The 14,723-nt window shown below is 46.1% G+C and overlaps 1 protein-coding gene across 1 annotated transcript in view; it reads left to right on the top strand.

Moving 5' to 3' along the window:
* The window catches only part of LOC311243128 (uncharacterized protein), a 68,652-nt gene that overhangs the window by 37,781 nt on the left and 16,148 nt on the right, over nucleotides 1-14,723 (top strand). The window contains exons 14-18 of the mRNA XM_084332237.1: nucleotides 1,918-2,075; nucleotides 4,607-4,737; nucleotides 8,222-8,641; nucleotides 8,804-11,837; nucleotides 13,332-13,434. Coding sequence (XP_084188363.1) covers nucleotides 1,918-2,075; nucleotides 4,607-4,737; nucleotides 8,222-8,641; nucleotides 8,804-11,837; nucleotides 13,332-13,434 — 3,846 coding nt within the window. The remainder of the gene's footprint in view (nucleotides 1-1,917; nucleotides 2,076-4,606; nucleotides 4,738-8,221; nucleotides 8,642-8,803; nucleotides 11,838-13,331; nucleotides 13,435-14,723) is intronic.

Below are 14,723 nucleotides of genomic sequence, written 5' to 3'. Positions count from 1 at the left end.
TCCCGCTTATTACATGGCTAACTTACTAACAATATACCTAATTCATTTGACAAATCGCAGTTGGTCTGTGGCTCTGTCAGCCCAAATAAAGTGATTATTATTATCGCGGGCAGCCCGGCAGGTGTGTCTGATTGGCTGCACTGAAACAGTGTGTGTCAGTGGGGCTTGATTACTCCAGCTGCGAAAAACAATAATCACCGGTGGTTATCGAAAAATAATTCACCGCTGTCGGGGGCTATTGACCAATCACAAGCAAGCATTTCGGCGAATGTGAAAACGCCATGTAATAAAATGTGATAGTGAATGGAGGTTATGATTCGAGACACACTGCAGACAGCACACAGACCACTGGGAATACAGACAGGGTAAACACATTAGATGGGGAAATTGGGACTTGATTCAGGACATATACAATACAATACAAATAACATGTACTAGACTAAACTGTAGACACTAACACACATGACGCACAACTAAGCATATTATTTGATAGTGGATGGAGGTTATGGTTCGAGACACACTGCAGATAACACACAGACCACTGGGAATACAGACATGGTAAATGCATTAGTTGGGGAGGTTGGGACTTGATTCGGGACATATAATACAAATAACACGTACTAGACTAAACTGTAGACACTAGCACACATGACACACGGAATCACATTCGGAGACCGGACCGGGAGCTCTGGAAATGTACTAACATATGAAAGATAAAAATTCAAATAAAATGTTGGACAATAATAGGGACATTGGGAGAATCCCCATTGGGGATATCTACGTCGTTATAGGAGGGGCCCTCTCCAGGAGAGCCTTACCTCTCCAACCCGCCAACGGGGGTTAAACGGGGTAAAAAAGAATTACCTGGGAAGTGCCTATTGTCTTTAGTCTTCTTTTATATTATTTTCTTCTGAGTTATGTTAGAATAGCAGTTGCTTTAAATGTGCACATGGACAAATATGAAGGACAAGAATTCAAGATGTTGGACATGAAGAGAGGCTTGGAGAATCTCCTTTGGGGGGGTATCTCCGTCTCTGGGGGGGGGGGGGGCTTCTCCAGTGGTAGGGCTGATCCCCCCCCCCAAACCACCAACCGGGGAAAGAGTGCGAACCATATAACCATTTATATTCATGTAATTTTTTCTTATTGTGTTGTTAGTTTCATTTTTCATAAATATATGCGGTGATGTCGGTGAGGTACAGAGGTGGGCAGGCTGGGTTCAGTGGGGGGGGTGTCGGGGGGGGGGGGGGGGCATCGTTCCGGCGGTTCGACCCAGGGGAGGGGGGGCCTTGCGTGTTGTGGGATTGGTGTGGGGGGGGGGGGGGGGGGGGGGGGGGGGTTCCTGGGGCCCTCGGCCGCCGTGGCCTGGGCGGTGTGGTCACCGGGCCGGGGGGGCACCGGGCTTGGGGTCGCGGGGGGTCGGGGGATCATTGAGGCGTGGTGCTTTGGCCTTCTGCGGGCCTGGGCTTGGGGTTCTCGTGGGCCTGGCGGTCGGGCGGGGGCGGGTGGGAGCTCTGAGTGCTCGGCTTCGCGCATGGTGGACAAGGATATGGCGGTGTTCCATATATGGGGGGGAGTACCACCCCTCGCTCCTCTACATCAAATTCAAGGTACCCGTGTCGCTGAGTACTCGGCCACGGGATGTGGGGGAGCCCTGTTTCTGGGGGTGGATGACGGGAGGGGGGGGGGGGTCCCTCTCATGGAGGTCTGGGAGGCTGAGCGCGGCCGAATTCAAGGGGCCCATGTGGATGTACTGTTGTCTTGTTGATGTCATTGTAGGTATTGTGTAAGTGTTGTTTGTCTATAAATGTTAATAATAAATGTAAGTTTAAAAGAAAAAAAAGAAAGGGTTAACCCTTTGGTAGTGTGATAGTGAAAGGGTTAAATCATAATTTTTATTATCATTTTTTTTTTCAGAACGAAAAAGGAGGAGGAGAAAGAAGAACGTGTCTTCTACCCGCGTCTTCCTCTGTCAAAACCTCAGCCGCCGCTTCTACCTGGACGAAGAGCTCCTCGATGTCTTCAAGGACTACGGCAGTCTGTCCCGCTATATCATCGTCCGTTCAAGACAAATGGTTAGATCATGAGATGGAACAGAGGGGCAATTTACAGGGTTCACACTTGTTTTACATGAAGTGGTTTGAAATACTGTGTAATGTATGTATGTTGTGTAATCATTTGGTGTGGCAGGGAGCCCAGTAGCAGCAGGCCCCTCCCCTTAACCCTTTCACTGCCACACAACAGAAGGTTAACCCTATACTATCACACAACCGACGGTCGCGGTGAAACCGAAGGGTTAACCTTCTGTGTGTTGTCGCGTTGAAAGGGTTAACAGTTTTGGTAGTGCGGCAGTGAAAGGGTTAATGCATTAGGTTGGTTATGGCATTTGATGCAGCTGTTTGATACCGCAGATCAAAATATGTAAGGCACGATCGATTGTTTGCCTGCTCAATGATCATCAAACAAGAATTTGCATCATGTACAAAAGCGGAGCAAGACATAGGGCTAGATCCACAAAGAATGGATTGCACGGTGCTAGTTGCACCCTACTTACAATTCATTATAAATTGAAAGTGGGGGACCCTGGTGTAAACAAGACGAAAGTCTTTCTCTGGTCTGCATCCCCTTAACACATTGACCGCCAGCAGCAGGGGGCGCTGATCCCCCTTCATCGCCAGGTCTTTATTCAATGGATATAGTTTTAGACTGCGACATTTGCGAGTGCTTAAAATATATAATTTTTTTTTATCTACTTTTCTCCCAATTTTTCTATTTTTCTCCCATCCCAATTTCGTATTATCCAATTCTTCCCTCCCCTGTCTCGAACGTTGCTAGACCATGCCTCCCACTGGTCGGCTGCAGTGTGGACGAAGCCTTGCATCACGTGTCCCCTCCGGTACATGAGGAGGCAGCCGTCGCATCTTTTCACCTGTACAGCGCGATCTCTCAGTGGCGAGGAGTAAGGCGTGGGAGGCTCACGCTGCCCCCGATACTTCCTGATTCTGCTGTACAGGCGCACCAACCGACCTGTAGGAGTCGCTGTCCACAACGTCCAATCCCCACCCACCGGCTTTCCCACCCCCTAATACTGCCAATTGTATTAGTATGAACGACCAGCCAAGCCGGAAGCAACGCCGAGAGCTGGGCTCGAACCCAGCATATCCTGCGTTAGTGGCGAGCGCCTTGCCCACTGCGCCACTTAGCCGCCCCTGCTTAAAATATATCTTATATTATATCTATGGGTCTAATAACGCCGTCGACTGTCAGTGAGTTGCTTCCAGTCAACATGCCCGAAAACAGATTGTTTTTTCATCCGTACATTTCCGTTTTATAGCGTTTTGAATAGAGTATGGTTTGGGTGCTTTTCAGTAATTCCAGGAAAAAGATGAGAAAAAGGCATTTTACTGTAATCCAGTCATCACGTTGTAATTTTTCGGCTGATTATCTAATCATCCTGAAATCAACACTAGATTATCATTATTATATCTCGTCGTGCATACAGTCAACGGTAATAAGCACACGGTCCACACAGATAGCTGTGATCGCGGTAGAAATACATATCGGATCAACGATCAAATTTATATATAGTGTTCTTACCTTGTATCTGATGTAATGCAAAAGAAATAATCCAAATATCTGATCGCAATTCCAAATACTGCTCGTGGAGGTCCGTACCACACTACCGACCGTTTCACAATGACGGGCGGGCGGGGTTACTGTTCGATGCCATCGTTGTATAGAACTGGCTCGCCTGAGTATTTAAACCCCGCCCGCCCGGCTCAGATCGGCTCTTAAAACACACCAGCCCATTTTCAATGAGATGCAATAGCTCCGCCTGGCAGTAGAGGGCAGTGTTGACCGTCTGCCAGCTCAGACAGGGTCTGAAGGGTGTACCAGAGGCTGCAGCTATGAATTATGAATAGATATAGCGAATAAACGAAATAACGATCCCAAAAACGAGTTAACTCGTTTCTGGCGCTGAACGAATGGTGGGCAATAACGAGTTAACTCGTTTCCGGCGCAGATTGTGTTAACAATTGTGTGTATTGAGCCTTACTGTATTCTACCCATTCTACAATCTGTTAATAAAAGTTTCAATCAATCAAATTTGATTGATTGAACATTTTATTAACAGATTGCAGAATGGGTACAATACAGTAAGGCTCAATACACACTTGTTAAGGGGATGCAGACCAGAGAAAGACTTTCATCTTGTTTACACCAGGGTCCCCCATTTTCAATTCATAATGAATTGTAAGTAGGGTGCAACTAGCACCGTGCAATCCATTCTTTGTGGATCTACCCCGTTGTGTTTCTGTTTCTCCTGCGATGGTTTGGATATTTTCAGCAGCAGCTTTTCACACAGGAAGACTTCCCAACGTATCTTTTAACCCAAAACACAGTCAACCCTCTACACATGTAACATCAGCTCCCCAAGCCCGATGGCTATAACTGTCCAAGATCATAGGAATAGACAATAGTGCAACATAGGTTCTGTTTTATGGTGGATATTCTTTCACTTGAAGTAAAGGAATTGTTGTCCACCACCTCAGAATCCTACATGTAACATCTTATGCCTTCTTTTTCTTAATTTTTTGCATTTCAGGCTTTCATTGAGATGAAAAGTAGCGCTTCTGTTGAGGCAGTTATCAACGCAGGTCAAGAACGGAGAATTGTATTCATGAAAGAAATCGTGACCCCGACTTACTGTCTCAAATATATGAGACTAACAAAATGGTAAGTGGTCTCAGTATACAATATAGTAAGACATTTCTTCATTATCTACTTTGCACCATAAGCTGTTTAACATGGAACTTGCATATGTCAGATTCAACGCATAGAACAGACATCACATACATTTTCCCACCCCACTTTACAGCTGTTATTTTACACAAAGAGACACCACATACTAGGGCTGACCCCGACTAGTCGAATAGTCGACTACCGGTAATCGATCGAAAGGAGCCGTAGTCTACTGCCAACCTCTTAGTCGAATGCAAAAAAAAAAAAAAGTATAATATATATATATTTTATCATTCTTTCCAAAAGCAAAGAGGCCTAGAAGCGTGGCTAGCGCTAATGGCGCGCATACCAGTGAGGCTAACTGCCTAAGAAAACGGGCACAGAGGCACTGAAAGAGGATTTCACCCATCTAATGAACACACTAGACAAATATCAAGATGTATCCATCAGTGGTCCAATTGCATGCTTTCGCAGAGGACAAGAAGCCGTCAGTCGACTCCTTCAGACATTAACACATTGAGTGCCACGCCCCTTCCGGGAAGTGCATCTGGCCTTGCCGTCCATTAACCCCATGTAAACGTGCACCTTGTTTGTAGAGCTAAACCTATATTTTATATTATAGCTATGGGTCTAATAACGCCGTCGATTGTCAGTGAGTTGCTTCCAGTCAACATGCAAAAAACGGATTATTATTTATTCATCCGTACATTTCCGTTTTATACCGTTTTGAATATGAATATAGTTTGGGTGCTTCTGAGTAATTCCAGGAAAAAGATGCCAAAACAGCGTTTTTGTGTATTCAATAAACACGTAATTTTTCGCCTGATTATCGAATCTTCCTGAAATCAACGCTAGATTATCATTATTATCCTTCCTCGTGCATACATGAAATGTGCCATGTAGATGATATGCACATTCCTGGTGTTGTGTTTTTAAAGTTAATAATAGCCAATCAATTGATGAAATGTGATTAGATGAGGTGCCAACATACAATGGATTTAATTAATCAGTGACTGATATACTCGTAGTTGTTGTAACCCATGAGTTACAATCGATAATATAATGGATATTAATTAAATCTGCGATTGTGAGTTCTACACCTAGGGTGACCAGATGCAAAAAGTCCAAAAGCAGGACAACAGTAAGATTTTTGTGGGACAAAGTCAGTGGCTTTTTATTGAAAATGTGTTTTTTTTTTATATACATTTTTATATATATATATATATATATATTTAAGCCAAATAATATTGCGACAAAATAAAAATGCACACTAAATAAAAATACACATTTCAAGTGTAAACATACAGCTATACTATTCCATGGGCTAGATTTAATAAGATTCGAGCTGAGTAAAGCTCTGCCCACACCTCCAGGGGAGGCCAGACTACTTAGTCTGCTGACAGCCCCGTTTTAAGGTGTGGGCAGGGCTTTAGTCAGCTCGAATCTGATTGGCTAGTATTGGTTTTGGAGTCCACATACATGAATCACATGGTGGAAGCTGGAGAAAGACAGCTCCCCTCTGCCTCCTCTCTGCTGCAGTGACTTGATCAGTGACTGCACTGTGTCTGTCTCATTGTGTTAGAGAGAGTGAGAAGGAGAAGAGGGAGACATTTCAATTTTTTTTATTATAACACAGATGAAAAATAATGATTTTTTTTTTTTATCCACTTTTTCTCCCATTTTTCTATATTTTCTCCCATCCCAATTTCGTATCATCCAATTCAACCCTCCCCTGTCACAAACGCTGTTTCTTGCCTCCCACAAGCCGGCTGCAATGTGGACTAAGTCATACATAGCACAAGTCCCCTCCGGTACTTGAGGTAACAGCAGTCGCATCTTTTCACCTGCGCAGCTCGATCTCTCAGTGTCGAGGAGTAACGCGTGGGAGGCTCACGCTGCCCCCGACACTTCCTGATTCTACTGCGCAGGCGCACCAACCGACTTGTAGGAGTCGCTTGTTCACAACGCCCGATCCCCACCCTTCAGTTTCCCTCCCCGTAATACGGCCAATGTGTATTACTGCGGACGACCAGCTAAACTGAAAACAATGTGGAGAGCTGGATTCGAACACGCGAATCCTAGCGTCTCCACACTGGTGGCGAGTGCCTTGCCCACTACACCACCTAGCCGCCCTCAAAAATAATGATTTTTTTATTATTATTGTAAACTATAAAAAAAAAAAATCTTTTCATATTTCATATTTTCATAATGGGGAGGCCTGGCTTCCGTTGGCTTCCATGAAGATTCGCCACTGGACAAAGTGGGACAGATAGATAATGTAATTTTTTTTATTAGAATAACATGGTCTTCACCGAGACCAATGTTTTTTTTTTTTGCTTCAAAAAGAGGGACATCCTCTCAATATGTGGGACGTTGGGTCAAATGGTGGGACAGTACAACCAAAAGGGGGACACCTGGTCACTCTATCTACACCATATAAGCAATTGATTGAGATCGAGAGTTAGATTTCCATTTTAAAAACACACTACCGGTACTTCTAGCTCATCTAATGCATGCAAACAAATAAACACACAAAATGACAATAGAAATCTGCTTATTGGCAGACAATACCATAATTCTGTTGGAAGGAATATGGGAATAACTAACCTATTTGGCCGTTTAATTTCTAACCTCAATTCAAATAACGTCTGCAACATATTCTATTAAGGTTACAAGGTGCCAACCTGAGAAACGTATGCTACATTTAAATTTTTTTAAATCCCCTCTACTTTATAATGTAGTTAAATGGATAGGCGTTCCTCTGTATTAATAGTGTCGCATTGTATGGGAAAGGCATTCTCCAGCTACCAGTAACTAGTCTAACAGAGGAGTTTGTAAGTGTGTGAAGGTGAGAACAGAGTTGTTTCAAATCCAACTAGAGCGAGGAAATGGAACCCAAGACGGTACAGGAAGCAGAGGCAGCTCTTAGGCATCCAGACATTACAGGTAAGGTGCAACAAGGCCGGGGGCCTAGGGCTCAGCTCAGGGAAACCAGTATGGAGCGAAGAAGGTCCGACAGAAAGAGAGATGGCAACTTTGAGGCATATTCTGTCAAGCTGTAAGACTATTCTTTCTCAAGGCCGGTACATGGAGACATAAATAGAAGAGTGCAGTTGAATTCAGGATGTAATCCGATGGAGGGTGCAGCTATTAAATTCATTAAACATAATAGATCAATTAAACATAATATAATTATTCTTATAACACCAAACCTTAATCAATAATGTTTTACCAGGTCAGTTCAGGAAACGAGGTAATGTTTCACCAGGTCAGTTCAGGAAACAAGAGGTAATGTTTTACCAGGTCTGTTCAGGAAACAAGAGGTAATGTTTTACCAGGTCAGTTCAGGAAACAAGAGGTAATGTTTTACCAGGTCAGTTCAGGAAACAAGAGGTAATGTTTTACCAGGTCAGTTCAGGAAACACGAGGTAATGTTTTACCAGGTCAGCTCAGGAAACAAGATGTAATGTTTTACCAGGTCAGAGGTTCCAGAGGTTCCAGAGGCTCCAGAGACGGAGAATCGGAAGACTGCGGGTACAGAGGGTCCTCCTTCAGGAGATACAGCATCAGCAAGAGATACAGAAAAGGAGGAGGAGGAGAAAGAGGAGGGTCCAGAGACGGAGAATCAGAAGCCTACGGGTACAGAGGGTCCTCCTTCAGGAGATACAGCATCAGCAAAAGATACAGAAAAGGAGGAGGAGGAGAAAGAGGAGGGTACAGAGAAGCCGAAGGAAAAGGTGCCGTCAGAGATTGACATGGAGGAGCCAGAGAAGGAAAGAAAGGAGGAGGCGCCAGAGAAGAAGGAGACCTCTGAGACTGAGACTGAGATGGCTACACAAGCCCCAGGCAGCGTGTCAGAACCACCACAGGAGACCAAAGGGCAAAGGACCACTAGAGGGTAAGTTCCACACCCACACAGAAAGCACCAGGGGGTATTGTCATAATTAGCATTTGTGTGTCTCTGCTCATACATGTAGAAATTGTTATTACTCTATTCTGCTATTAGTCATTCTACTCTTTTTATTTCTAAAGTTTAAAGACACTTGTCTCCTTTTCATAGGCGGAAGACTGCTACTGCGGTAGACCATGAGACACAAGTTGAAACCCGGGTCTCAAGAACCACCAGGAGGAGTGCTCGAAACCAACCAGAACCTGAACCGACACCCGAGACTGCAGAGACAACCACCCAGGAGACCCCTGATAATGAAGTACCCAAGAAGAAAGCCAAGAGGGAGCTCTCTCCTAAAACAACCGAGAAGGGGAAAGAAGAAGACTCTCCTCGGAATGCTGAAGATGTTGCTCAAAAGACTCAAACCGCTGCTGAGGTGGAGGAGCCTCAAGTAGAGACAAGGAATTCAGCTAAAACCACACCTGAAGAAGACAAGCCAACTGAAGACACTACTGAGAAAGATGATGAAATGGATGAGACCCCTGGAAAAAGCTGTGTAACAAGACGAGGCAGGCGAAGAGCCCCCGCAAGGAGGCCAGCAGTAAGAAAAGCTGCTAATAAAAAGGTGGCAGAGAGTGAGGAGGTTACAGAACTGACAGCTACAGTGGAAGAGGAGGCTAGAGAGACCACAGAATGTCCTGAGGAGGTGTCCTTCAAACAGGATGTAAGACCAGAGGAACAGGGGCAGCCTGAAGGGGACACAGACAAACCATCCATCACCTCAGATGTCCAGGAGGCTAGCAGTCCTACAGATGATAATGCTAAGGATGTTTCTGCTGAGAATGACGACAAGCAGGCCAGTCCATCTGAAGAACAGACAGATCCAGAGGTAAAGACAGACTGTCGACCATCCCAAGAGAAGGATGAACTAGTGCCAGAAGAGACTACACCAGGACCAGAGCAGGCTGAAGAAGAGGCAAAGATGGTGACTGAACCAGATTCACAGAAGAGTGGTACAGCTCCACAGGAAGAGGGTACACTAGAAGAAGAGAACACTGAGAAAGATGATGAAATGGACGAGACCCCTGGAAAAAGATGTGTAAAAAGACGAGCCAGGCGAAGAGCCCCTGCAAGGAGGCCAGCAGCAAGAAAAGCTGCAAATAAAAAGGTGGCAGAGAGTGAGGAGGTTACAGAACTGACAGCCACAGTGGAAGAGGAGGCTAGAGAGACCACAGAATGTCCTGAGGAGGTAAGACCAGAGGAACAGGGGCAGCCTGAAGGGGACACAGACGAACCCTCCATCACCTCCAAAGTGCAAGAGACCAGCAGTGCTGGAGATAATGATGCTAAGGATGTTTCTGCTGATGGAGACGACAAGCAGGCCAGTCCATCTGAGGAACAGACAGATCCAGAGGTAAAGACGGACTGTCAACCATCCCAAGAGAAGGATGAACTAGTGCCAGAAGAGACTACACCAGGACCAGAGCAGGCTGAAGAAGAGGCAAAGATGGTGACTGAACCAGATTCACAGAAGAGTGGTACAGCTCCACAGGAAGAGAGTACACTAGAAGAAGAGAACACTGAGAAAGATGATGAAATGGATGAGACCCCTGGAAAAAGCTGTGGAACAAGACGAGGCAGGCGAAGAACCCCTGCAAGGAGGCCAGCAGCGAGAAAAGCTGCAAATAAAAAGGTGGCAGAGAGTGAGGAGGTTACAGAACTGACTGCTACAGTGGAAAAGGAGGCTAGAGAGACCACAGAATGCCTCGAGGAGGTGTCCTTAAAGCAGGATGTAAGACCAGAGGAACAGGGGCAGCCTGAAGGGGACACAGACAAACCCTCCATCACCTCCAAAGTGCAAGAGACCAGCAGGGCTGGAGATAATGATGCTAAGGATGTTTCTGCTGATGGAGACGACAAGCAGGCCAGTCCATCTGAAGAACAGACGGATCCAGAGGTAAAGACGGACTGTCAACCATCCCAAGAGAAGGATGAACTAGTGCCAGAAGAGACTACACCAGGACCAGAGCAGGCTGAAGAAGAGGCAAAGATGGTGACTGAACCAGATTCACAGAAGAGTGGTACAGCTCCACAGGAAGAGGGTACACTAGAAGAAGAGAACACTGAGAAAGATGATGAAATGGATGAGACCCCTGGAAAAAGCTGTGGAACAAGACGAGGCAGGCGAAGAACCCCTGCAAGGAGGCCAGCAGCGAGAAAAGCTGCAAATAAAAAGGTGGCAGAGAGTGAGGAGGTTACAGAACTGACAGCCACAGTGGAAGAGGAGGCTAGAGAGACCACAGAATGTCCTGAGGAGGTGTCCTTAAAGCAGGATGTAAGACCAGAGGAACAGGGGCAGCCTGAAGGGGACACAGACAAACCATCCATCACCTCCAAAGTGCAAGAGACCAGCAGTGCTGGAGATAATGAGGCTAAGGATGTTTCTGCTGATGGAGACGACAAGCAGGCCAGTCCATCTGAAGAACAGATAGATCCAGAGTTAAAGACAGACTGTCAACCATCCCAAGAGAAGGATGAACTAGTGCCAGAAGAGACTACACCAGGACCAGAGCAGGCTGAAGAAGAGGCAAAGATGGTGACTGAACCAGATTCACAGAAGAGTGGTACAGCTCCACAGGAAGAGGGTACACTAGAAGAAGAGAACGCTGAGAAAGATGATGAAATGGATGAGACCCCTGGAAAAAGCTGTGGAACAAGACGAGGCAGGCGAAGAGCCCCCGCAAGGAGGCCAGCAGTGAGAAAAGCTGCAAATAAAAAGGTGGCAGAGAGTGAGGAGGTTACAGAACTGACTGCTACAGTGGAAGAGGAGGCTAGAGAGACCACAGAATGTCCTGAGGAGGTGTCCTTCAAACAGGATGTAAGACCAGAGGAACAGGGGCAACCTGAAGGGGACACAGACAAACCATCCATCACCTCAGATGTCCAGGAGGCTAGCAGTCCTACAGATGATAATGCTAAGGATGTTTCTGCTGAGAATGAAGACAAGCAGGCCAGTCCATCTGAGGAACAGATAGATCCAGAGGTAAAGACAGACTGTCAACCATCCCAAGAGAAGGATGAACTAGTGCCAGAAGAGACTACACCAGGACCAGAGCAGGCTGAAGAAGAGGCAAAGATGGTGACTGAACCAGATTCACAGAAAAAGAATGAACCAGATGCTGAGATTGGAACTGAAGCAGCCATGGTGAGTAACTGGGTGCAGGAATAGTGTTGCTGTGTGTCCCACAGTGTGTTGCATGTGGAAGGTGCCCTAAGTATTCATGGAGGTAGACACAGAAAATCTGACTGAATGTGTACAATCTCAACATCTGTAATGATTATCTGCTTGCTAGCTAGCTGACCTTCAATAATAATAATACTGGGGCGGCTAAGTGGCGCAGTGGGCAAGGCGCTCGCCACTAACGCAGGAGATGCTGGGTTCGAGCCCAGCTCTCGGCGTTGCTACCAGCTTGGCTGGTCATTCATACTAACACAATTGGCAGTGTTAGGCGTGGGAAAGTTGGTGGGTGGGGATTGGACGTTGTGGACAGCGACTCCTACAGGTCGGTTGGTGTGCCTGTACAGCAGAATCAGGAAGCATCGGGGGCAGCGTGAGCCTCCCACGCGTTACTCCTTGCCACTGAGAGATCGCGCTGTACAGGTGAAAAGATGCGACAGCTGCCTCCTCGTGTACCGGAGGGGACACGTGATGCAAGGCTTGGTCCTCACTGCAGCCGACCAGTGGGAGGCATAGTCTAGCAACGTTCGAGACAGGGGAGGGGAGAATTGGCGAGGCGAAATTGGGATGGGAGAAAAATAGAAAAATTTGATAAAAAAAGAAAGAAGTGATGCTACTAGGGCGACTGGATAGCGCAGTGGAGAATGCACTCGCCTACAACCGCAGAGACTCTGGGATCGAATCCAGCTGTCAGCGGTACCTCCGGCTTGGTCAGTCGTCCCTACTAACACAATAGACCTATCTCAACTCGGACAAAGGTAAGCGACAGTTGTGATTGGAGGATCAAGAAAAGAGGGCAGGGTTTGAGATAGGTCTATTGGCAGTGTTAGCGGGTGGGAAGCCGGCAGGGTATGTGTCCTTGTCGTTGTAAACTGCGGCTCCTACTGGTCAGTCGGGGCGTCTGTTCAGCAGGGAGGGGATCGGGGGGAAATGGCGTGAACCTCCGCACACGTTACATTTCCCCAGTGAGAGTCCTCGCTGTCAGGTGAAAAGAAGTGGCTGGCTGACTGCACATGTATTGGAGGAGGCATGTGGTAGTTCTACACCCTCCCTAGGCCGACAGTGGGAAAATGCACGCAACGACCAGGAAGGGAATTGGCATAACGACTAAAATTGGGGACCGGAGCTAAATACAGAAAAAGTGGGGGGGGGGAATAAAAGAAGCGATGCTACTATTCAGTACATTTTTCCATTAGTTACATTAATTTGGAATGAGGACTTTGTAGACTCAGCCACTAAAGTATTTGCTTATTCCACATAATGGCAAACATTAATAAAGCTGACAAATGGAAGTCACCGGGAGTGGGGAAACGAACCCGGGACGGCCGCTACGCGACGCAGCGCGATACATGGTGTGCTACTAGAGCGCCCCCCCTAGTGTTTCTTTCTAATGTTCCGTGATTCCTCTTGTCATCCTTAGCCATTATAATGTGGCTTGACACCTTGTTTTCTTGGTCCTAGGAATCGGCCTCCATGCTAAGCACATCAGAGGGGGAGACTGAAATATCAGTAGCGAAGAAAAGTGAGCCTGCACCAGAGACTGAGGCTGAATCTCAAACACAAGGTATAATAATCATCTTTAATTATTTAATATTGGCTCATTATTATTTTATTGTCAATTAGCAAATAATTTTTTATTTTTTTTTGATCAATTTTTTTTTATTATTAATCACATGAAACAAGACAACACAATAACCACAGTAACAAAAAACACATAACTTCACAGGAGAATAACCACCAATAATACAGAATAATACAGAATAATAAATTATAAAGACAAAAAGAAAAAGAAACAGCGTCCAACCTATCAATATAGATGGCTATTTCAATAACAAAAAGGTTTTCAAACATGCCAACCTTTCCCCACCTTTACAAAGTGGAGTGACTTCACAGATTGTTTACGAGAGTGTTGCCGCAGATTTACTGTAGATAGCCTAGGTCCCTTACACATGTTCAAGACTGCCAAACTCGCAGAAGGTAAAGTGTAAGAAGAAAGAAAATCTTCCTCCAGGTTGGTTGACAGGTCAATCAGTCTGCCAATATTAGTCCCTTGGGGAGATGGCATGTGAATTGACATATAGCGCAGAGTAGCTAAATATCAACCCCCCCTAAAATTCCCCCAGTCAAAGTTAAGAAGGACAAGACAAAAACCAAGACAGACAAGACATTTCCTCCTCCCCCTCCCCAGAGACCGCCGGACCCCCCCGATCAAGCGCCCCAACCCCGCTCAGCCGCACACGGCGGTCTTTACCTTCTCAGCTGCTGCGAACCACAGGTCAATGCCAGCCTGCCCTACCCCAATCACCCGAGCCGTGGATATCTCAAGATAAATCACATCCATTAGAGTTAGGGACCAGTTAATCATTGTAAGCTTCTCAGGCTCCTTCCATCTCATTGCTATAAGCTTCTTCGCTGCTGTGACGCCCGCTAGGACAACCCTTTTCAGTTGTACGGACGCGGGTAGTGTCGTTATATCGTTCAGGAGTAGCGTAACAGCTGTGAATGGGATAGTTAAGCCACACAGATCTGAAAGTCTGTCCGTTATTGACCTCCAGAAGCGGGCCACTGGTGGGCAATCCCAATACATATGCATATAAGTGCCAGTGGCCTTTTGAGAGCACAAAGTGCACCGAGAGTCGGTTATCAGTCCCATAGCAAATAGCTTCCTAGGTGTAAGATAGGTCCTATGAATATAATTAAAATTAATTTGCTGGTGATTGGGGTTGCAGGAAGATAATGCCACATTTGCCCAAACATCATCCCAGTCAAACTCGGGGTCCAACTCCGGGATATCCACACGCCAGATTGTATCCAATGATAAATTTGTATACGTGGATTGAATTAAGAGCGTAT

This window comes from Notolepis coatsorum, assembly GCF_963971535.1.
Source record: "Notolepis coatsorum genome assembly, chromosome: 16".
In the NCBI taxonomy this organism is placed as follows: Eukaryota; Metazoa; Chordata; class Actinopteri; order Aulopiformes; family Paralepididae; genus Notolepis; species Notolepis coatsorum.
The sequence above is the reverse complement of the archived record's forward strand: the minus strand, read 5'-3'. Positions and strand labels throughout refer to the sequence as shown.